Here is a 25,754-nt window from a genome sequence, read left to right as displayed (position 1 = left end):
ATCAATGTTTTTCTCTTCCCTTCCTCTCTCTCTCTCTCAAACAAAACAAAACAAAACAAAACAAAACAAAACAAAACAAAACAAAATAAAACTGCTCTGTTGCAGTTTTCCATTTTACCTGGGGAGCTCTTGAGTTTGTGAACCAATAGCTTTGCTTTATCACTTCAGTGAATCAGGCAGTATGCAGCCTTTCGAATTGGCTTCTTGTTTAGCGTAATTCAAGATTCTTCCATGTTGTGTGTATCAGTAGTTTACTCCTTTTTATTGATGAGTAGTATTCCATTTATGAATGTATCACAGTATATGAATCCATTCATCAGCTAAGGAACATTTGTATTGTTTCCATCCAGCCTTTGGTGACTAAGAGTAAAGCCTATCTAAACTTTTGTGTACAGGTTTTATGTGAATGTAGCTTTACATTCCACTTGGGTAAAGGACACAGATTGCTGGGTCAGATAATAAGTATGTATTTAATTTTATAAGAAAATTGACAGAATTACCCCAAATGCTCCACCAGTGTTCATTTTCACCACCGAGGTATAAAAGCCACTTGTCTTCATACTCACTACCCCTTGATATTGTTGAGCTAAAAAAACACAGCAACATATATTAACTATTGTAGTAAGTGTGTAGTGGATTCTCATTGTGATGTGAAGTTGCAGTTCTCCAATGACTAATGACACTGAGCATCTTTTCATGTGCTTGTTCTCAGGACTAGAACTAGAATGAGATAACTGAGGTGACCGGATCCAGAATTTTAGGAGGCATTTATTCTCAGGCTCAGGTACAAGTGTCAAGCAGTGCAGGCACCACACTTGCCTTAGCCCAGTCCAGGCCTTGCTGATTTTCCTTCTGTATATATTCTTTGGTGACTTGTCTGTTGAATCTTTTACTCTTTTTTTTTTTTACTGTTAATTTTTTTATTGTGTTTTGAGAGTTCTCTGACTATTTTTGATACAAGCCCTTTATCAGGTGTGAGTTTTGCAAAAAGAAATATCTCCCAGTCTATGGTTTGTCCTTTTATTTTTTTAGTTGTGTTTTTTGAAGAGCAGAAGTTCTTGATTTTGTTGCTATTGCTGATTTAGAAGAGCCATCTTGGCCATTTAGGGGGAGAATGACCCTCCAGATAGAAACAAGAGCTTTACCCCAGTCTCTCCAAAAAGGGCAGATGAGTATGTTGCTGAGTTAGGGTTTGTTTAGATATTCTCTAATCAGGCCACTGAGCTCTGTTATGGCAGAAAATAACCAAAAGGAAGTTTTGTTTTAGTGGGTGAGAGCCTAAAGAAGTTTCTTGAATTTTTAAAAAATCGAGGTTTTGTTCAGTTTTATCTCATTTCACTTTTCTCCTGCCATTTGTTTCAGAATTTTAAAAATTTAGTTATTTTATTTGTTGTACTTGAAATTTATTTATTTATTTTTAAAATATATTTTATTGATTTTTTTACAGAGAGGAAGGGAGAAGGACAGAGAGTTAGAAGCATCGATGGGAGAGAAACATCCATCAGCTGCCTCCTGCACACCTCCCACTGGGGACGTGCCCGCAACCAAGGTACATGCCCTTGACCAGAATTGAACCCGGGACCCTTCAGTCCGCAGGCCGACGCTCTATCCACTGAGCCACACAGGTTAGGGCTGTACTTGAAATTTAAACGGCATTTTTAAACGGTATAAGGATTCAAGAACAGTTTATTTTCATCTTTCCAATTACATATCTATACTAATAAAAGAGAAAGATGCAAATCGACTATACCTCCGTGACACCCACCAGCCAATCAGGAGTGAGTATGCAAATTAACCCAACAAAGATGGTGGGTTAATTTGCATACACAGGCGCCAAGTGGCCAGGGGCAGGGCGCCACCAAGCAGCCTGGGTCCTGGGGACGGGCGCCAAGCCCACAGGCTCCCGGGACCATCGCCGGCCCTGGGAGGCGAGGGCAGCTGCGCCAAGTCACACCTGCAGGCTCCTGGGGGGGTTGTGGGGACTGGAATCCAGCAGCCCCAAGCCCCGCAGCTGCAGTGGCTCTGAGGCTGCTGGGGCCGGAGGAGCAGAGACATAAGCCCGCAGGGGGGCCTGGCACCCAGCAGTTCCAAGCGCCGTGGCTGCAGCAGCCCTGGTGCCGCTGAGCCGCAGTGGAGACACAAACCCGCAAGAAACCTGTGGAAAGGGAGATAAACTATCTTAACTTTATTTCCCTTTCCACAAGATGAGAAAACTGACCCTGGTTTACTTAGTGATGTGGCCCACACCTTTCTACAAGCACAGGGTATGTTATGACCACTCCCAGGAAGGTCTGGTCAGAATACCGTCTCCAGAGAATAATGCTGCTGTGGCAAATCATCTAAGAGAGGAAACAAGCTTTTGTTGGGTTTATTCTGAAGGTCAGAGAACATGCCACCCCAACATATGCTGTGTTGTTATATTGATGATCTTGAGCTGCAGATGCTTGAAAAACAGCAAATGCATGCAGAGGCTTTCACTGAAGTCTCCTGATCTGCCTAAAATCGGACCCCCCAAAAGGAGCTTAAATGTCATAGGTCCCCTTGATGGGAAAAGTGTCATCAGGCAGAGAAGACTGACTCCTGTCATAGGACAGGAGAGTAGAAGTTGACATCACACCCAAACTTTGTTTACAAACTATCTCCCCCCACCCCATTCATCTTTCCTAAATATCATTTACTTCCTCTAAGAGGCCTACATCTCCCGTCCCCTTTCCCTAGGAAGAAGGTATTTAAATCTGGATTCTAAGCCACCTTGGGGAGTTATTCATTTTTCCCTGGCGTCTCCCACATATACAGGAGGTACACATGTTAATGAACTTCTGTTTTTCTCTTGGTAATCTGTCTTTAGTTACAAGGACCTCTGCTAAGAACTCTGAAGGGTAGAGGAAAACTATTTTTCCTCCTCCATAATTCTCTCAGGAAATCAAGTCCCGGGCTGAACAGTGAGGTTGGCTCAAGTACCAAGCAGTCTGGATGAGGGGAGGGAAGATTCTAGGGGGAAATCAATGATATTGGCATCAAAGTAGGACAGAGGGCACATGCATGGTTGCTGGTGGGAGTTTAAAGTGGTTCAACATTTTTGGAGGATGATTTGGCAAATTCGATAGAAATGTTCAAGGTACATCCAAGAGTCTTCTTCTAGGAATCACATCTGCTGAGATAAAGCACAAGCGCATAAGCCCTGGTCAGAACCCAGGATGCTACTGTGGGCTCCCCTTCCACGATAGGAAAACCTGTGAACAACCTGCATTTTTAGGACAAAGTGGCATCTATACTAATAAAAGGGTAATATGCTAATTAAACTGAACATCTTCTGGACGACCTTCTGGACGTCCTTCCGGACAAAGCCATGGTGGTGGGGCGGAGGCAGAGGTGGTTAGAGGTGATCAGGCAGGCAGGAGAGAGCAGTTAGGAGGATCAGGCTGGCAGGAGAGAGCAGTTAGGGGGATCAGTTCGTCAGGGGAGAGCAGTTAGGGGATCAGGCCAGCAGGGGAGAGCAGTTAGGAGGATCAGGCCAGCAGGGGAGAACAGTTAGAGGGATCAGGCCAGCAGGAAGGTGAGCGGTTAGGAGCCAGCAGTCCTGAGGGGTCCTGGATTTCAGGCCAGGCTGAGGGACTCCCCTGCCCCCCATGCACGAATTTTGTGCACCAGGCCTCTAGTTTTATTATATAATATTTCAGTTTTTTACTGTTATTTTGTGTTGACAATATATGTTTATTTGCTCATCTTTTCTTCTTGAACTTCAGACTTTCATTGGACTCATTTCATCCTTCTTCAAGTATATCCTTTAGAAGTTCCTTTAGAGCAGATATCTTGAAGGTAATTTATTTGTAAATGTATCTATTTTCTTTTTTGAAAGATTATTTTGCTGGGTGCACAATTCTAGGTTGATAGCTATCTTATTTTAGTACATTGCTGCCTTGGCTTCTATTTTTCTAATGAGCAATCTTCAGTGATTTTCTTTCTTTTCTATTAATGTCAGAAAGTGAATATGATTCAAAAAAGTAGATGATGTGTCCTTTTCACTGTTTGCTTTCCAGACCTGCTCTTTGTTATGTAATTTAACTACAATGTACATGGCTATGAATTAGGTATATGTTATGCTTCTTGGATCTGTGGATCCATATATTTCATCAGTTTTGAAAAATTCTCAGACATTATTTTTTAAGATATTTTCTTTTTTCCATCTTTCTGTTTTCTTCTGGAACTCCAGTTTGAAATATGCCAGAAGAGGGCCTGGCAAACTTTCTGAAAAGAGCTTCACAAGCCACATGCAGTCTCTGCATATTTTTTGTTGTTTTTTATTTTAGCAATACAAATCTATTCTTAGCTCAAAACAAAATATATGCTGAGCAGAAAAATATACTGATGGGGAAAATGAGACATTTTTTGGGGAGGCTAGCAATTTGAATCTGTGCCAGTAACCTAATGCACATTCTTGTTAGCCTATAATCTAGTCACTGTCCCTTCTTTAATTATCTGTTCCTGCAAGACCTGTTTACCTAAGTACTACTCCCATTTTAGAGAGGCCATAAACCATGAACAATACACAACCCCCTGATGGAGTTAGCCAGGCCAGGCCTTTAGGTGTGGTCTCACGGCCCCCATCCCAACACATGGGGCTTTCTGCAAAGCCCGCAGAAGGTCCGGAAGTCCCATCCCATATTTGGGGGACAAAGAAACTAAAAGGTATAAAGGGAAAGCTTCCTCCATATTGGCTTGCTCAGGATTTGGAGAGAAATAGTCTCCCCTGAGTCCTGTACCCGTACATGTGAAACATCTGAAAATAAGCGTGTTTTTTTTCTGTGCCTCCGGTACCCCTGCATATTTTTTGGTTGCCTAGTAAATTCTGTAACATAAAAATGGTTCCCTGGTTGTCTAGTGGTTAGGATTCGGCGCTCTCACCGCCATGGCCCAGGTTCAATTCCTGGTCAGGGAACCATTTTTATGTTACAGAATTTACCAGGTGACCGGAAAATATGCAGGAGTACCGGAGGCACAGGAAAAACCCATTTATTTTCAGATGTTTCACATGTACCAGTACAGGACTCAGGGGAGACTGTTTCTCTCCAAATCCTGAGCAAGCCAATATGGAGGAAACTTTCCCTTTATACCCTTTGGTTTCTTTGTCCCCCAAATATGGGATGGGACTTCCGGACCTTTTGCGGGCTTTGCAAAAAGCCTCACACCCAAAGGCCTGGCCTGGCGCCAGCACTGATAACTCTGTCTGGGGGTTGTGTATTGTTCATGGTTTATGGCCTCTCTAAAATGGGAGTAGTACCTAGGTAAACAGGTCTTGCAGGACCAGATAATTAAAGAAGGGGCAGTGACTAGACCAGCCGTGGGCAAACTATGACCCGCGGGCCGGATCCGGCCCGTTCGGCTGTTCTATCCGGCCCGCGGAGCCGAAAGAGCGGAGGGTTCTCTTGCTCTTCCCTCCGCTCCTTTACTTTGAATTTATATTAGTTCACACAAACACTCCATCCATGCTTTTGTTCCGGCCCTCCGGTCCAGTTTAAGAACCCATTGTGGCCCTCGAGTCAATAAGTTTGCCCACCCCTGGACTAGACTATAGGCTAACAAGAATGTGCATTAGGCTACTGGCACAGAATCAGATTGCTAGTCTCCCCAAAATGTCTTATTTTCCCCATCATTTGGTAAATTTTGTAACAATACTACTAGTAGACTTTCTTTTACTCTTTCTATGGCTCTTAAACTCTCATATTTTTCATATCCTTATCTCTCTGCACCACTCTGTAAAGTCTCTATCTTCCAGTTTACTAATTATCTCTTCAACTCTAATGCTGTAGTCACTGGATTTAACAACTATATATTTTTATTCCACATATTTGATTTTTTTAAAAAAATGTTCATCTAGTATTCAGACAATTTCACTAAGATTAATTTTTTTTTTCTCCATAAGGATTTTTGCTTAAAGTGGGAGCCCCAATTACAGCTTTTCCATCTCACTACTATTCCAAATATTAATCTTCCCTCTGCTGGTTGCCACAGAAATCAGCCTCAAGGTCACTTCCTCTATCCCTCCTTCCTGATTGCCAGTTTCTATAGGTAGGCTCACTGCTGACTGGCTCCTCACTACCCTGCACCAGCTCCTGCCTCTGCAGCTTGGCTCTGGGTTGTCCTGGTCCACCCAGACCCAAGCTCCTGGATGGGGTCATACTATTTTCCAAGGCTGCTTGCAGTAGCTCAGGCCCTAGTCATCTCCAGGATCAACCCATATTTGATTGTTGATATGTTTGTTTTGGGAGGGGGTAGAGGTCATTGGAGACCTCCGCTAAGACTTGTAAGAGCAAAGCTACTACAAACAGTGTGTACTATTCAGGATGTAGTTGCTGTGTGAGCTGGCAGGTTTCTTGGAGCATCTGATCAATTGTAATGCCAGAGCATAAATTCCATGGTAGTTTTGTATTTAGAAACAAAGTTATTTAAAAAGTCCTTTTTTCAGAAATATTGATTATTGAATAAAGAAGAGAGGATAATATATATATACTAGAGGCCCGATGCACAAAGATTCCTGAAAGAATGGGCCTTCCTTCCCCTGGCTGCTGGCACTGCCTTTGCTCCGGTCAGAGCCACCTTTCCGCCTTCCCATGCTGCCCAGAGGCCTGGAGCAGCTGGGGCAGCTGGGGCGGTGTGGAACGCCTGTGTTGTCACCATGGTGACGATGCAAGCATGCTGCCCCGCCCCCAGTGGCTCAGAGCCTGCATATGCAAATTAACCTGCCATCTTTGTTGGGTTAATTTGCATACTCACTCCTGATTGGCTGGTGGGCATTGTGAAAGTATGGTCAATTTGCATCTTACTCTTTTTTAAAAAAATATATTTTATTGATTTTTTTACAGAGAGCAAGGGAGAGGGATAGAGAGCTAGAAACATCAGTGAGAGAGAAACATCAATCAGCTGCCTCTTGCACACCTCCTACTGGGGATGTGCCCGCAACCAAAATACATGCCCTTGACTGGAATCGAACCTGGGACCTTTCATTCTGCAGGCCGACTGTCTATCCACTGAGCCAAACCAGTTAGGGCTGCATCTTACTCTTTTATTAGTGTAGATATATTTTATCTAATAAAGAGGGAATATGCTAATTAACCCTCACACCATCACAAAGATGGTGGCGCCCACAACCAATAAGGAAGGAATATGCTAATTCACTGCCCCGCCCTCAAAGATGGCAGTGCCTGCAGCCAATAAGGAGGGATTGTGTTTATTGGCTGCCCTGCCCTCAAAGATGATGGCGCCCATAGCCAATGAGGGAATATGCTAATTGACTGCCATGCCCTCAAATATGGCAGTGCTCACAGCCACAAGATGGTGGCGCCCAGTCCCCTCAGCCCCACTGGGGTGGCAGGTGCACAGCAAGGCCAGCCCTGCCCCCAGGTGGGCCCAGCCACTACGTGCACCTGCCTCTAGAGTCCCCCAGTCCCCTCAGCCCCTCAGCTGCCCAGGGCCAGCCCGAGGTGCAGGCAAGCCTTGGATGGCGGCTGCCCAGCTGAGGCCCGAGGTGCAGGCAAACCTTGAATGGCAGCTGTCCAGCTGCCCAGGGCCACCTGAGGCTCAGATAATCAGGGCTAGCCGAGGCTTGCACTGCCAGCAGTGGCAGCAGCAGAGGTGTGATGGGGTGTCGCCTTCCCCTGATCGCCGGGTCGCCTCCCGCCCCTGAGGACTCCCAGACTGTGAGAGAGGGCAGGCCAGGCTGAGGGATCCCCTCCTCCAGTGCATGAATTTTCATGCACCGGGCCTCTAATACATATATTAAACAAATACTAGAGGCCCAGCGCACAGATTCGTGCACTGGTGGCGTCCCTCAGCCTGCCCTGTCGGGATCAGGCCAAAACCGACTCTCCAATATCCTCCGAAGGGTCCCAGATTACAAGAGGGCGGTTCTCGGGTGACACACCCTGGAATCAGGCTTCCTTCTCTCTGGTTCCGGGTGTGTCACCAAAGAAACACAGCTGCCAAGTGACCTCAGCTCAGCAGCTCCTGTGTTGAGCATCTGCCCCCTGATGGTCAGTGCACCTCATAGCTACTGGCTGGTCGACCAGTTGTGCATGGGTAGGGCCCCTAGGCCTGGCCAGCAATCAGGGCTGATCGGGGCCTTCCGGCTGCCTGCTGGGGCCTCCCTTCCCCAGCTGCCGGCTGCTGGCCAGGGCCTTCCTTCATTCCATGCCATGCCCTGGTGGTCAGCATATATCATAACATACCATAGCGAGCGATTGGTCTCCCAGTCAAACTCCCACGGGGCCAATTTGCATATTAGGCGCATATATATATATATATATATATATATATATATATGTATATATATATATATATATATATATATATATATATTTCTTTATTGATTTCAGAGAGGAAGGGAGAGGGAGAGAGAGATAGAAACATCAATGATGAGAGAGAATCATTGATCAGCTGCCACCTTCACGCCCCATGCTGGGGATTGAGCCTGCAACCCAGGCATGTGCCCTTGCTGGAATTGAATCTGGGACCCTTCAGTCCACAGGCCGACGCTCTATCACTGAGCTAAACCAGGTAGGGCAATATGACAATATATTTAAACATATTTTTCAATATATTCTTCAAAGAAGATTTAGTTTAAATTAATTATGCTTGGAGGCTCCTTTTGGTATACATTTTTACTTTCTGTAGTGTTTTTATTGAAAATCCACTGGCGTTTTACCTGATGCCATTCCTAAAGTAATCATTATATTTTAAAAGTAATGAACACCACTGTAGTATATTATGAACATCCTATCTAATAAGAGTAATATGCAAATTAACCATCACTCCCCTACACACGCAAGACACGCCCACCAGCCAATCAGGAGCGAATATGCAAAAAAACCCAACCAAGATGGCTACGGACACAGAGAGCAGGAGGGAGGCTTAGGTTTCCCTGGCAACGAAGGAAGCCAAGCTTTCTGCCTGCCCTTGCCCTCCACTCAAGGCTACAAAGTTTCAATGATAGAAGATACATAAAACCAAACAGAAATGGCGGCAGCCACGGAGCTGGAAAGAGCAGGAGGCTAGGGTTGCCCCCGGTGATGGAGAAAGCCAAGCTTCTGCAGCCCTGGCCGGCCCAGGCCTCCGCTTAAGGCTACAAAGTTTCAATTATAGAAGATACATAAATCCCCCAAAAAATGGCTGCCGCAACAGAGCAAGCAGAAGGCTTGGCTCCACTCCAGGCTACAAAGTTTCAATTGTAGAAGATAAATAAACCCCAGATCCCAGGGCCTTCGCTTGGGTCGCCAGGGGGCGTGGCTGGCCTGCAAACCACCACAGGCCCCTTGCCCAGGCCGCGCCATGCCCCAAGGGAACCCCCACCCTGATCCAGGACACCCTTCAGGGCAAACCAGCTGGCCCCCAACTGTGCACCAGGTCTCTATCCTATCTAATAAAAGAGTGGTTAGGGGGTGATCAGGCTGGCAGGCAGAAGTGGTTAGGGGCAATCAGGAAGGCAGGCAGGTGAGCAGTTGGGAGCCAGCAGTCCTGGAATGTGAGAGGGATGTCCGACTGCCTGTTTAGGCCCGATCCCACTGGGATCAGGTTTAAACGGGCAATCGGACATCCCTCGAGGGGTCCCTGATTGGAGAGGGTGCAGGCTGGGCTGAGGGACACCCCCCCCCCCGTGCACGAATTTCGTGCACCAGGCCTCTAGTTATTGTATACCAGCAATGAATTTGATATTTGGTATATATGTTTTTATGTATAGTAAATGTATTAATTTTCTGAATTCAGGAAAATGTCTGAACAGAAGGAAGAATTTGATGTTCTGGATACTGCTGATGCAACAGAAGAAAGTGATGATCTTTATGATACTATCAAGATCCCAGTTATCTCAGAAGAGCCTCCAGAGTCAGATCACACTGATGACAATGATTCTGAACAAGAATTATCTGGTGATGTCCTTGAACCGCATGCTAAGGGGCAGAGTGACCAGAGTTCTTCAAGCCTGGCATCAAATGAAGAAGAACAAGTACGCATGGAAGAGGTTATGCCATCTGAACAAGTTTCAGATCACAAGCTAACTGAATTTGATACAGCCAAACGGTATTCAAATGATTATTATCAGACATTGATGGATAAAATAAGGACTGTAAGAGAATCTCTGAAAACATCAGTGATAGATTCTACAGCAACAGGTATTACCCGGAGAAGATAGGATAATTCTTATCCTTTTTGAAGAATGCTTGCTTTTTCTTGTTTGTTTTTGCTTAAAGATTTGTTTTATATTTGATTTCACTTTCCCCTTTCCTATACACCAAATTTCTCCAGCCATACCACTTGAATCTCTTAACTATGTGTGAAGCTTTTCTATTTACAGTATCTACTCTCTCTAAATAAATGAATATCTTTAATTTTAAATGGATGTTTATCTGTTTTTTTCCTATAAAGTGTATTTTTAAAATGTATAGGGATCTTAGGAAGTGGCAGATAAATTCTCGAGTATAATTGAAGTTTTTTTGCGTACCAATTTGGAATTAATTGTAAAGAGCTAGCAAGCAGTGTGATGGGAACTTGACTCCCGATTTCCCAGTCTCAGAGCCAGTGCTCACATATCATGTTGCTTTTACAGATGTCCAAATGTCTGCATAATGTTACCTTATTTTTAGCTTCAGGAAAATCATTGTCTTTCATTACAGTTTAATTTTAAAGATACAATGTTGGTGGCATGTAGGAGTTATTACTTCATTGTTGGTAACAAAGCAGAGGGGGGCAGCAAGAAAGTGATTACACAGAGAGCCTTTCTACTTGCCTGGTTAACTGACTACTGCTTCTCCCCTTTCTCCATAAGTTTTGAGAGAGTTTTCATCCATAGGGTGAGAATGTGAGCCATCACTTAACAACAATTACAGCAGCTTAGTTTGGCTGGTAAAATGTAGCTTTTGAATTCAGTTGAGTAGTTTATCCTTGTGAGGCATGTGCACATAAGTTAAGAATGAAAAGGAAGAAGAAGAAATTAATAAAGCACAATTACACCTAACTGAAGGTGTTATTCTTCGATTTCATTATTGAGTGTAAACTGGGATTCAGTTCTTCATATTTCTGTGATTCCCTGTTATTGTAGCTTATAACAAACACATGGTGGTTTTTTAAAAAGTTGTCTTGGTTCTGAGGCTCACAAATTCCTCAACACACCTCCCTTCCCAAATTTAAAATATATTTATCATCGAATTTTGAATCCATAAAACAATTAAAATAGCCTTGTGAGAATTTAACATCAGTGGAAGTGTTCTTTGTTGACAGAGAACTATGAAAACAAATTTTAACAAGTTTGAAGAACCTTGGCATCAACAATGCCTAGCTGAATTTTATCTTGGGATTACTGATGTCTCATTTAGTTTATGAAAACTGTCATATCAGACATAAGAAATATACAAGACATTTTTGGCTTACAGTGTGCACTCTATTCCATCTTAACTTTTCCATCTTCTTCATTAAAATTTAAAATCTATAGGTGAAAAGAAAAAGTTTACTCGTAATAGTTTTTAAATACTGTATTTCCTTCCTATAATTTGTGAACAGATAATCATTTTATAATGACAGTTTTTAAAATTTTCAATGTGTCTTGATTTCCTATTTATAAAGTGGAGAGTGAACCACATAATGTCCATTTTTGTGAAAAGTGGGTTTTCGTAGTTATTCCAGATTTTTTGTGTGTGGGTATTTCTGATATTTGCAAAACTGATTTAGTTTCCCATTTTGGCAACTATAGACATAAATTATGAGAAGAAGAATGGATTTAGTATGAGATATCTTTTGTATTTGCAGGGTCAAAGAAAAATTTCTTTGAAAACTTATTTTTCTTAATTTCATAAATATGCACTGATTTAGTGATGTATGATATCATTGGGATACCCTCTAGGCCTCAGGGTCCCTTTCCAGTACGACATAAAAATGCTTAATTTTCTGAGATGTTTTCTATGTCTAAATCTGAGTAATATATAGCAGAGAGTGGGAATTTTTCAAAGCAGTTAGTTTTATTTTGTATTTCTCCTGATATTCTGAGTCAGGAGGTAATACCGAATATGCACTGATCCTCATGCCAGGGAATAGAAGAGAGATCTGAACTTTGAGCTGGCATTGGGGAGCAGGTGTTCATCATCAATGCTAATTTTTGAGATTCTACATTGATTTTCAAAGCAAAAGCTTGCAACTGAATGTTTGTCACTTCTCATAGAAAATGAAAAATAACTCTTTATTATGGAGGTGCAGGCGGTGGGGGAATATGGCAGAAGCACCTGCATTCTATGTAATTAAAAATTGTTCTATTGCCAAAACCGGTTTGGCTCAGTGGATAGAGCGTCAGCCTGCGGACTGAAAGGTCCCAGGTTCGATTCCGGTCAAGGGCATGTAACTTGGTTGCGGGCAGATCCCCAGTGGGAGGTGTGCAGGAGGCAGCTGATCGATGTTTCCCTCTCATCGATGTTTCTGACTATCTATCCCTCTTCCTTCCTCTCTGTAAAAAATCAATAAAATATATTTTAAAAAAATTGTTCTATGATTTTCCATCTGCTTATTGACTGTAGGTTGCTGACCCTTGCTTTTGACCATGATTCATTCTTTCCTTTTTTTTTTGTAATCTACAGTAAAAGTTGTACTTCTTCCTGTGGGCCAGGAAATTATAATGCCTTTTAAAATTGAAAGCATTTTTAAATACCTCAAGGATCATTTTTCATACTTATTGAATGTGCCATCGGATGTACTGCAGTTAAGATGTGCAGGTAAGCTTGGGAGCTAATAAAATGTATCAAGACTTCTTTAGTGTTAATGATTTAATTATTTACATGTAAACAATCAGGATCTTTGATTTGTTAACTAAGTATTTTGATATTTACTAATTGAATTTTATGTTGTGTTTATGTATTCATTCATTCAACATGTTTTTATTGAGGATATACTTTGTTCTTAATACTTTGCTCAGAACTGAAGATGTAAAGAAACCTGAAACAAAATCCCTGTTCTCAAGTTGTTTATGGACTAGCAAGGAAGGAGATTCATGCAATAGTTCCCACATAATGTGTATGCACAAAAAGCTGTGACTACAGGGAGGAAAGATTCTAGAAAGCTTCTTTTAGTGAAAATTATAATACTTGTGCTAAATCCCAAAGAGGTGGGGAAAATTGGGACTTTTGGGAAGTGTGGCTGGAAGAAGGTTATATATGGGAGTGGGAGGAAATGAGGTTGAAAAAATAGAGGGTGAATGAGCATGTATAGAGTAAGAAGAGGGCTAAAAATAATTTATCTGTTAGCCTTCTATACATTAAGGTCAATTCACATTCCCACAATGTGCAAGTTTATTTATATTTTGTGGGCAATGTTGAGCAGCCCACTTTATAGTAGCTTTGTGTCATGAGAGGAAGTAATCTTTGTAGCTGTGATGGAGTTAACCAGATTAACATCTATATATATAAAAGCCTAAGTGACAGTTACAACCAGTCATCCAAATGACTGGTGGCTATGACGCACACTGACCAGCAGGGGGAAGATGCTCAACACAGGAGCTGCCGAGCTGCGGTGACTTGGCAGCTGTGGTTCTTGGGTGATGCACCAGGAACCAGAGAGGAGGGAGCCTGATTCTGGGGTGTGTCACCCGAGAACCGCCCTCTTGCAATCTGGGACCCCTCGGGGGATGTCGGAGAGCCAGTTTTGGCCCGGTCCTTGCAGGCCAGGCCGAGGGACACCACCTGTGCACGAATCCGTGCACGGGCCTCTAGTAGCTAAATAAATGTTTCTATAGACTATGTTTATGTCTGCACAAATCCTAATATTTTATTTTTTAATCTTTATTGTTGGAAGTATTATATATGTCTCCCTTTTTCCTCCATTGACCCCCCTTCAGCTTACTCACACTCCCTGCCCCAGGCCTTCACCACCCTATTGTCTGTGTCCATGGGTTATGCATATATGCATATAATTTATTTGGTTGATCTTTTCCCACTTACCCACCCACCCTCCCCTGCCTTCCCTCTGAGATTCTGCACTCTGTTGTTCCATGCTTCCATGTCTCTGGATCCACTCCGTTCATCAGTTTATTTTGTTAATTAGATTCTACATATGACTGACTGAAATCATGTAATACTTGTCTTTCTCTGACTGACTTATTTCACTTAGCATGATACTCTCCAGGTCCCCCATGCTGTCTCAAAGGGTAAGAGATTCTCCTTTTTGTTATTGCTGCATAGTATTCCATGGTGTAAATGTACCACAGCTTTTTTACCCACTTGTCTGCTGATGGGCTTTTTCCAGATCTTAGCAATTATAAACTGTGCTGCTATGAACACAGGGGTGCATACATTCTTTCTGATTGGTGTTCAGGGTTTCTTAGGATACAGTCCTCGAAGTGGGAATACTGGGTCAAATGGCAATTCCATATTAAATTTTTTGAGGAAACTCCATACTGTTTTCTGTAATGGCTGCACCAGTCTGCATTCCCACCAGCAGTCCACATCCTTACCAGCACTTGTCATGTATTGATTTGTTGATGGTAGCCATTCTGACAGGTGTGAAATGATACCTCATTGTCATTTTTTTTAAAGATATTTTTATTGATTTTAGAGAGGAAGGGAGAGGGAGAGAAAGATAGAAACATCAATAATGAGAGAGAATCATTGATTGGCTGCCTCCTGCATGCCCCCTACTGGGGATCGAGCCCACAACCCGGGCATGTGCCTTGACCAGAATGGAACTTGGGACCCTTCAGTCTGCAGGCCAACGCTCTATTCACTGAGCAAACCAGCTAGGGCCTCATTGTCATTTTAATTTGCACCTCTGATGATCAGTGACTTGGAGCATTTTTTCATATGTCTCTTGGCCATCTGTATGTCCACTTTGGAGAAGTGTCTATTTAGGTCCTTTGCCCAATTTTAATTGGCTTGTTTGTCTTCCTTTTGTTAAGTTGTATGAGTTCCTTATGTATGTTGGATATTAACCCTTTATCAGATGTATCATTGCCAAATATGTTCTCCCTTACAGTGGGCTCCCTTTGTGTTTTGCTAATGGTTTCTTTTGCTGTGCAGAAGCTTTTTATTTGATGTAATCCCATTTGTTTATTTTCTCCTTAGTTTCATTTGCCCTAGGACAGTGATCGGCAAACTACGGCTCGCGAGCCACATGCGGCTCTTTGGCCCCTTGAGTGTGGCTCTTCCACAAAATACCACAGCCTGGGCGAGTCTATTTTGAAGAAGCGGCATTAGAAGAAGTTTAAGTTTAAAAAATTTGGCTCTCAAAAGAAATTTCAATCGTTGTACTGTTGATATTTGGCTCTGTTGACTAATGAGTTTGCCGACCACTGCCCTATGAGATGAGTCTGTGAACATATTGGTACGAGAAATGTCTGAGATTTTGCTGCCTATGGTTTCTTCTAGGATTTTTATGGTTTCCAGACTTACATTTAAATTTAAGTCTTTTATCCATTTTGAGTTTATTCGTGTGTATGGTGTAAGACTGTGGTCTAGTTTCATTTTTTTGCATGTATCTGTCCAATTTTCCCAACACCATTTATTGAAGAGATTCTCTTACCTCCATTGTATGCTCTTGCCTCCTTTGTCAAACATTAATTGAGCATAATTGCCGGAAGCTAATTCCAGAAGGTCATAAATGCAAGAAGTTCATCAAAATGTTGGTGGAAAAAAACTAAAAATGGAACTCCCATTTGACCCAGTGATCCCACTTCTAGGAATATATCCCAAGAAACTAGAAACATGAATCAGAAAGGATATATGCACCCCTATGTTCATAGCAGCACAATTCACCATAGCTAAGGTTTGGAAACAGCCTAAGTGCCCATTAGCAGATGAGTGGATTAAAAAACTGTGGTACATCTACACAATGGAATATTACGCTGCGGTAAAAAAGGAGTTCTTACCATTTGCAACAACATGAATGGAGATGGAGAGCATTATGCTAAGTGAAATAAGCCAGGCAGAGAAAGATAAATATCACATGATCTCACTCATTTGTGGAGTATAATGAACAACATAAACTGATGAACAAAAATAGATCCAGAGACAGAGAAACATCAATCAGAACGTCAAACCTCAGGGAAGGTAGGGGAGGGTGGGGGTAAGAGGGAGAGATCAACCAAAGGATTTATATGCATGTATATAAGCCTAATCAATGGACACAGACAACAGGGGGGTGGGTGCATGAACGGGAGGTGGGGGGTAATGAGGGAATAAGGACACATATATAATACCTTAATCAATAAAGACATTTTAAAAAAAAAAAAAGGTTGGTGGACCTTGAGCCTTGAGCAAGGGCTGGAAAATCACATGTTATTGCCTGTTGGAAATGGCTGAGGGCATTTCCCCAAACCTGAAAAGGATGCATAAATGATTGCTTGCTGCCAGACAGCTGAGGGCATTTCAATCTACATGTTATTGCCTCCTGCTGGCCAAACACCTGAACAGCCATAGGCAGTTCCTCCAATCTGACAATGGATTCTGAATACTAAACCTTGGCCTTTGATGTGTATATCTACTTTGCTTTAGGACAGTGGTTCTCAACCTTTCTAATGCCGCGACCTCATGTTGTGGTGACACCCAACCATAAAATTATTTTCGTTGCTACTTCATAACTGTAATTTTTCTACTGTTATGAATCGTAATGTAAATATCTGTGTTTCCCGATGGTCTTAGGTGACCCTGCTAGGTGACCCTGTGATGGTCTCGACCCACAGGTTGAGAACCACTGCTGTAGAACCTAAGACCATCAGCCTGCGCCCTCTTGCAGCCCAGGCTGTGCCTTCTCGCAGTCCAGGAGCCCTCGGGGGACGTCGAACTGACAGTGGGAGAGGCTTCCGCCACCGCCCCTGCGCTTGCCAGTCGTGAGCCTGGCTTCTGGCTGAGTGGCACTCCCCCTGTGGGAGTGCACTGACCACCCGGGGGTAGCTCCTGCATTGAGATCTGCCTCCTGGTGGTCAGTGTGTGTCATAGTGATTGGTTGTTTCACCGTTCAGTCGATTTGCATATTAGCCTTTTATTATATAGGATTCCAACTTTGCTGAGAGTTTTTATCAAAAATGGGTATTGGGCCAAAACCAGTTTGGCTCAGTGGATAGAGTGTCGGCCTGCGGACTGAAGGGTCCCGGGTTCGATTCTGGTCAAGGGCATGTACCTTGGTTGCGGGCACATCCCCATTGGGAGGTGTGCAGGAGGCAGCTGATCGATGTTTCTCTCTCATCAATGTTTCTAGCTCTCTATCCCTCTCCCTTCCTCTCTGTAAAATATCAATAAAATATATTAAAAAAAGGGTGTTGGATTTTATCTAATGCTTTTTCTGCATCTATTGATATGATCATGTAATTTTTGTCTTTCAATTTGTTTATGTGATGTATCACAGTTATTGATATGTGAATATTGTATCAGCCTTGCATCCCTGGAATAAATCACACTTGGTCATGTTGTATGATCTTTTTAATACATTGCTGGGTGCAATTTGCTAATATTTTGTTGAGGGTTTTAGTATCTCTGTTCATCAGGGATATCTGCTGGAGAGAGAAGTGAGTATTAAAATAATCAGGTTTTCCCGGATATGCTAGGTCCTGTGCTTACATATAATACACTGTCATTTTTTACAGAATCATTATTTAGAGCATGATTTTGCTCATTTATAGAATAGGTTTTTAAAATTTTCAAATGTTTACAGAGTTGCATGGTTATTATGTATTTGCATTTCTGATGAGTTAAGACTTGTAGCTTTACTCATAATGCTGAGTTCTTGCTCGGGATACCACCTTGACTTTTCCCACTGCAGAATGTTCTGTATTAACTTTATAGCAAGAGATGGACACCATTAATACTTGGCACTTGATACCAATCAATATTTTGGTAATTAAACAACATGTGTTTATAGATATTTTATAGCCCCTTCAAATGAGTATATATTTTATTTCTTTGTCATAACACTTCTTATAATTTTATCTCATTTTTAGGAAATATTCTTAAAAATAATGAGACTCTACTACAATATGGAGTTAAGCCGCACGATATTGTACAAGTGGATATCTATTCCATACTTCCAGATCTATATCCAATCAAAAGAATAAAAAGAATAAGTGCCTCTCAAATCATAATTGTCAGAGTACAAACTGGTAAGTTACTTTATGTCTTTTAGATAAAAGTATTTTAGAGTCATTTTGTAGTTGAACTTCCATTCAGTCTTGGTTTTATCTCCTCAGGCATTGGTCAGTACCAGCATGTAGCTGTTGAGATTATAAAATCTGACTTTCACAAACCATTTCTTGGTGGATTCAGACATAAACTAACGGGAATAGAATATCACAATGCTGGAACACAAACTGTATCTAAAAAGATTCCTGAAAAAAGCAATGCATTTTGTAGGGATACCCAGGTAGTATTTTTATTTTTCCTTATAGGTTTTTGAAGCTACAGAATAAATGCATGTTATGCTGTATACCTCTCTAAAATAAAAAGTCTTCTAAGGAATTATATGGCAATTAAAATAATGAATAAATAATTTAAATATGTTGGAGAATATGCTCTTACTCATTTATATGTGTATAGAGTAGACATTTATTTAAATAACTTTTTAAAATTTTAGACAGTTTTTCAGAGAAAAAAGCTCCAACAAACTACAAATACAACATCCACACAGATGACTAAAATTGGTGTGTATGTTTCAAATATGACTGATAAACTGTTAACACCAGGAAAATATTTTACAGCAAAAGAATACCATGCTCAAAGATTAAACGCGGTAAGATAACTTTTATTATGGGTGGATACTAAAAATTTAATATGTGAGTCAATTGTTCTATGTATATCTATGTCTTTGCTTAAGCCACACTAGCTTTCATGGGAAGAACCCATGTGAATGTTGTTAAAGACTAAATTACAATATTTGTTAAAGATGGTAGGGCAGACTTGATTCAAAAGGGGCTACTACAGTGGAGGGAAGAGATTAGGCTTAATTTTGAATGCAGCAGGAAAAGTGGGAATTTATAGCCAAGGAACAAGGTAGGGGTCAGTGGATGGAAAATTACTATGAGAAAACATCAAGGGTAAAGGGGATTCTGGCTAAACCAACCTAACAGGATTTTTGCCAAAGGCAGGCCAAAGTGAGTAGGCAACATCTGGGGCTGGTGGAAGATGAGGAACTGGATCAAATATGGAGAGTGATCAGATAGATATTGAGGGTGGGGATTCTGGTTATTGAGTTAGCAGGATTCTTTTTTTTTTTTTAAATCAGGATTCTTAATAAAATTGAAAAAATGCAAAGCTAAGCACAGAAGCCCAAATGTCAAGGCATAGTTGAAAAAGAGCTTAGAGGAGCCTGATTATAATTTGGTCAAGCAGAGAATCTTTGTCAGTATGAGCCATGTTTTATTGATAGTAAAAGCAGTCCTTGGCATTAACCTGCCCCCAGTATAAGGAACCAGAATCCTAAATACTCCTAATCGTTCTCTTTCCCTGAGAGAATTCCCAGGACTTTGTGAGTTGCCTTTGGCCATTTATGAGCTCTGTCCCCTCTATCCCTTGGCCTTAATCCCTGTGACAGTAGGATCACCTAGGAAGGGTTCCAGACTAATTGAAAACAAAAGGATATTAAAATCTGTTTTCTCTGATATTAGTATAGCCACTCCAACTCTTTTATGTTACGTTTGCATACTCTATCTTTCTTCATCCTTTTACTTCTAACCTAATTGAGACTTTGTATCTGGAGTATATATCTTATAAACAGCATATAATTGGATCTTATCTTTTTATCCAATCTAGTAATCTCTGCCTTTTGACTAGAGTGTTTAGTACACATATACTTAATATAATTACTGATAAAGTTGAATTATATTATGATTTTCCTATTGTTGTCTATAGTCCTGTGTCTCTCTGGTGCATCTGTTCCTCCTTTACCACTTTCTTTTATGTTAAATATTTGTCTAGTGTGCCATTTTTATTATTTTCTAGTTTTTTATTTACATAATTAATATCTATATATATAAAAGCCTAAGTGATGGGTACAACTGAACAACCAAAACTATCGGAACTAGTCGACCAGTCGCTATGACATGCAATGACCACCAGGGGGCAGATTCTCAACACAGTAGCTGCCCTGTAGTGGTCAGTGTGCTCCCACAGCCAACCTCCCCCCTTAATGGTCAGTGTGCTCCCACAACCAACCTCCCACGGCCAGCCAACCTCCCCCAGTCCCTCTCCCCGTCCGGCAGGCCCCATCCGGCAGGCCCTGTCCGGCAGCCGGCAATCTCTGTCTGGTGGCCGGCAGGCCCCCAGACCCCGAAAGGCCCCCAGGCCCTGGCCGGCAGCTGGCAGGCCCCACCCAGCCCAGCCCTGATCGGGACTGGGAGAGATGGCCCGCATAGGCCCTGATCACCGGCCAGGCCTAGGGACCCCACCATGCACAATTTTTGCACCAGGCCTCTAGTCTTTAAGTATAAAATTTTCAGTATCTCTTTTCAAAAAAGTATACAGTTAAAAGATTTTTCTATATAAAAAGAGTTATTCAACCACAGTCACAATTAGTTTTAGAACATTCCCATCATCTCAGAAATAAATTCTCTACCCAATAGCCATCCTATTTCCCTCCAATCCTTTCTGCCTCAGGCAGCCAAAAATCTACTTTCTGTCTCTATTGATTTGCCTATTCTGCATATTTCATATACATGCAATCATACAGTATGTAGTCTTTGTGACTGACAATTTTAACTTAGAATAATGTTTTTAAGGCTCATTCATATTGTAACATGCATTAATCCTTCATTTCTTTATATTGCAGAATAATATTATATTGTATATGCCCAAATGTATATATCTATTACATATATACAAATGTACATACCATGTTTCATTTGTCCACTTATAAGTTGATAGACATTTGGGCTGTTTCTACTTATTGGCTGTTAGAGGTAAAACTGATATAACATTCATGTACAATTTTTTTTATGTGGACATAAGTTTAGGAGTATAATTGCTTGATCATATGGTAAGTCTACTTATGAAATTTTTTAAATATATTTTTATTGATTTCAGAGAGGAAGGGAGAGGGAGAGAGAGATAGAAACATCAATGATGAGAGAATCATTGATTGGGTGCCCCTTGCACGCCCCCTACTGGGGATCGAGCCCACAAGCTGTGCATGGGCTCTTGACCGGAATTGAACCCAGGACCCTTCAGTTCGCAGGCCTGTGCTCTGTCCACTGAGCAAAACCAGCTTAGGGCTACTTATAAACTTTTTGAGGAACTGCCAAATTGTTTTCCAGAGCACTATACCATTTTATGTCCCCCCAGCAGTATATGAGGATTCCAATTTCTCCACATTCTTATCAAAATTTGTTATTGTTTTTTATTATAGCTTTCCTAATGAGTGTGAAGTGTTATCTTATTGTGCTTTTGATTTATGGGCCCTGATGGCTAATTACATTGAATATATTTTCTTAAAAAAATATTTTTATTGTTATCAGAGAGTAAGGGAGAGGGAAAGAGAGATAGAAACAGTGATGAGAATCATTGGCTGCCTCCTGCATGCCCCTACTGAGGATTGAGCTTGCAACCCAGGCATGTGCCCTGATGGGAATCAAACTGGCGACCTCTTGGTTCCTGGGTTGACACTCAACTGCTGAGCCACACCCATTTATTTATTTATTTATTTATTTAAAAACAATTTATTATTATTTATTAATAATTATTATTTTATTACTAGTAAATAAAATAATTATTTATTATTAATAAATAAATAATAAAATTTATTTTATTATAGATAAATAAAAATATATTTTAACTGGCACGAATAAATTGTTATTTGCTTATTAACAACTTGCATATATAGTCTTAGGAGAAATGTATACACAGATCCTTTACCCATTTTTAAATTTTTTAAATTATTGTTTTACTGTGTTTTGAATTATTTTTGAGTTATTTTCTAAATGGTTGCTCTGAGTGTAATCTAGGAATTACAATATGCATCTATATTTATAATAATATACTTCACATTAATACTAACTGAAACCCAACAAAATAGTGAAATATTGCACCAATAGAACTCTAATTTAGTCCTTTCTTTTTTGTGTGCTATCATTATCATACAAATTTATACATTATTTTTATGTTCTAAGTCTTATAATTTTTTTATAATTATTATTTTATGCAGTTATATTTTAAATAAGTATTTCCATTTTATTATTCACTAGAGGCCTGGTGCATGAAATTCATGCACGGGGGTGTGTGTGTCCCTCAGCCCAGCCTGCACCCTCTCCAATCTGGGACATCCCTCTTACAATTCAAGACTACTGGCTCCCAATTGCTTGCCTGCCTGCCTGCCTGATTGCCTATAACCGCTTCTGCCTGCCAGCCTGATCACCCCTAACCACTCTCCTGCCAGCCTGATCGACACCTAACTGCTCCACTGCTGGCCGGATTGTCCCTAACTGCCCTCCCCTGCTGGCCTGGTTGCCCCCAACTGCCCTCCCCTACTGGCCCGGTCACCCCTAACTGCCCTGCCCTGCAGGCCTGGTTGCCCCTAACTGTCCTCCCCTGCCAGCTGGTCACCCCTAACTGCCCTCCCTTGCCAGCCTGATCGCCCCCAACTGCCCTCCCCTGCAGGCCTGGTCCCCTCCAACTGCCCTCCCCTGCAGGCCTGCTTCCCCCAAACTGCCCTCCACTGCAGGCCTGGTCCCCCCCAACTACCCTCCCCTGCAGGCCTAGGTCCCCCCCCACAACTGCCCTCCCCTGCAGGCCTGGGTCCCCCACAACTATCGTCCCCTGCAGGCCTGGTCACCCCCAACTGCCTTCCTCTGCCGTCCTGGTCACCCCCAACTGCCCTCCCCTTCAGGCCTGCTTCCCCCAAATTGCCCTCCACTGCAGGACTGGTCCCTCCCAACTATCCTCCCCTGCTGGCCTGATAGCTCACAACTGCCCTCCCCTGCTGGCCATCTTGTGGTGGCCATCTTGTGTCCACATGGGGGTGGCCATCTTTGACCACATGGGGGCGGCCATCTTGTATGTTGGAGTGATGGTCAATTTGCATATTACCTCTTTATTATATAGGATGTTTATTTTTTCCCATCTTCTTTAAAATGTTCCTTTAACATTTCTTATAAAACTGCTTGCTGGTGCTGAACTCCTTTAGCTTTTTCTTATCTGGGAAGCTCTTTATTTTAACTAGTAGCCTTGTTGGGTAGAGCAATCTTGGTTGTAGGTCCTTGCTTTTCATCATGTTGAATATTTTGTGTTAATTCCTCTGGCCTGAAAAGTTTCTGTTGAGAAATGAGCTAACAGTCTATGGAAGCTTCCCTTGTAGGTAACAGACTGCCTTTCTCTTGCTGCTTTTAAGGTTCTATCTTTGTTTTTCATCTTTGCCATTTTAATTATAATGTGTCTTGGTGTGGGATTCTTTTGAGTTCATCTTGTTTGGGACTCTATGTGCTTCATGGACTTCTCCGTCTATTTTATTTTCCAGGTTAGGAAAATTTTTGTCATTATGATTTCAATAGGTTTTCTATTCCTTGATGACTTTCTTCTTCTGTGCCCCTATGAAGTGAATGTTGTTATACTTGATGTTATACCAGAGGTTTCTTGAACTATCCTATTTTTTTTCTTTTTTCATTTTGCTATTTTGAGTGGGTGTTTTCTGCTATCTTATCTTTCAAATCACTGACTTGATCCTGTGCTTCTTCTAATCTGCTGTTAGGGTATTCTTCATTTTGGTTATTGTATTCATTTCTGACTGGTTCATTTTTATGGTTTTCTGTGTTCCTTTTTATGCTTACTATTTCTTTGTTGAAGTTCTCACAAAGTTCTTTGATCATGCTCTTTGATCAGTATTTTAAACTTTATATCTAATACATTGCTTGCCTCCATTTCATTTAGTTCTTTTTCTGGGGATTTCTCTTGTTCTCTCATTTTGGACATGGTTCTTTGTGTCCTCATTTTGATTTTCTCTGTGTTTGTTTTGAGGTATTAGTTAGATCTGCTATGTCTCTGAAGTTGGCAGGGTGGCCTTATGTCGTACATGTCCTAAGAGCCCAGTGGCTCTGTCTCCCTGGTCACTTGAGCTGGGTGCTCCAGGAGTGTCCTTTGTGTGGGTTGTGTGTGCCCTCCTGTTGCTGTTGTACCTTCATTGTTGTTGGCACATTGGTAGTTGGGGTGACCCTCAGGCTGATTGGCTGTGAGTATTGGTCATGACCAAAGTGTACAAGCTACTCTGTGGGGACTGAATCAATAGAGTGGGATGCACCCCAATGTGCTCTTTTGCCTGCCAAGACCACTTTTTGGTTGTGTTGTTTGTTGAGCTAATTAGCTGGTGCTCTGTTGTAGTCTGAAGCCAGCCACTGAATTTGTTGGTTCTGGGGCCTCTTGGGAGGGGCTTCAGTATAGGCCAAGGTCAAGCATTGCCTGAGACCAAGTCAGCATTAGCTGGTAGGTGCTACAAAGTGATCCATGGTTGGTAGCTGCCTATGCTGGGCCTGGAGGCGCATGGGAGAGGCCACACTGTGAACTGAGATTTACTGGTTTTTGGTCAAATGTCCTAAAAATATCAATGTTTTTCTAATCTAATGTGTCAGTTTAGGCCCCTGTTTCCTTGTTGATTTTCTGCCTGGATTACCTATCCATTGATGTTGGTGTGGAGAGTGTGAAAGCATGCTAGTAGATTGTTAAAGTCACCTACCATGACTGTATTATTGTTGATCTCTCCCTTTTTGTTTGTCAGTATTTGCTTTTTATATATAGGTGCTCCTACATTGGTTGTGTAAATATTTACAAGAGTTCTGTCCTTTTGTTGGGTTGATCCCTTCATCATTATGAAATGTCCTTTTTTATCTCTTGTTACAGTCTTTATTTTAAAGTCTGTTTTGTCTGATATAAGTATTCCCCACACAGTTTCCCCCACTTTTTATCTGCATGATATGTCGTTTTTCATCCCTTTACTTTCAGTTTGTGTCTCTCTTTTTTTTAAAATATATTTTATTGATATTTTACAGAGAGGAAGGGAGAGGGATAGAGAGCTAGAAACATCGATCAGCTGCCTCCTGCACACCCCTCACTGGGGATGTGCCCGCAACCAAGGTACATGCCCTTGACCGGAATCGAACCCGGGACCCTTCAGTTCGCAGGCCAACGCTCTATCCACTGAGCCAAACCGGTTTCAGCAGTTTGTGTCTCTTTCTATTTGAAGTGGGTCTCTTGTAGGCAGCATATATATTGGTCTTGATTTTTTTGTCCATTCAACCATCCTTTGTCTTTTATAGTTGATTGCTGCCTGTGGTGGGTATAGAGGTGCCTAGAAGAGGCTGCAAACAGTCTGGCTGCTGTTAGACCTGGGTGTGGGGTGCTTTGCAAGAGGTACAGGGTGTGCCAGTGCCAGCTGTTGCTGGTTTGGGGATTGAGGACCTATGAGAGATTGTAGGAGAGTGAGCAGCACAATCTGGGGAAGACTACCTGAGCGAAGGATCTGCTGGGAGAAGTTGGTGGGTTGTGTGAGTGTGGTGGGTTCTCAGGGAATCACCAGGGCAGTGGAGAATGTTAGCCAACTTAATGGAGATCTCTAATTTGGCAACTGCACCAGCTGGCTGGATGGGGTAAAGTTAAATAAAAGAATAAGGGAGTATGCCAACACTTTTCTGCCTTAGCCCCTGCTCCTCTAGCCCTTGTACTGAAGCTTGTGAATTTAGTTCCAGATGCTGCTGTTTCTATGGGTCTAGCCCACAGGCTTTGAGACCCACTGTTCTAGTAATAGTTTCATACAAATGTAAAGTATTC

General features: G+C 41.9%; 1 protein-coding gene across 1 annotated transcript in view; it reads left to right on the top strand.

Annotated features, from left to right (window-relative positions):
• The window catches only part of IQUB (IQ motif and ubiquitin domain containing), a 69,032-nt gene that overhangs the window by 3,618 nt on the left and 39,660 nt on the right, over window positions 1–25,754 (top strand). The window contains exons 2-6 of the mRNA XM_080663755.1: window positions 9,760–10,163; window positions 12,612–12,746; window positions 17,957–18,115; window positions 18,203–18,375; window positions 18,586–18,741. Of these exons, the coding sequence (XP_080519881.1) occupies window positions 9,764–10,163; window positions 12,612–12,746; window positions 17,957–18,115; window positions 18,203–18,375; window positions 18,586–18,741 (1,023 nt within the window). The 5' untranslated portion in view covers window positions 9,760–9,763. The remainder of the gene's footprint in view (window positions 1–9,759; window positions 10,164–12,611; window positions 12,747–17,956; window positions 18,116–18,202; window positions 18,376–18,585; window positions 18,742–25,754) is intronic.

This window comes from Plecotus auritus, assembly GCF_963455305.1.
Source record: "Plecotus auritus genome assembly, chromosome: 4".
Lineage (NCBI taxonomy): Eukaryota > Metazoa > Chordata > Mammalia > Chiroptera > Vespertilionidae > Plecotus > Plecotus auritus.
This window is presented reverse-complemented; position numbering and strand designations above follow the sequence as displayed.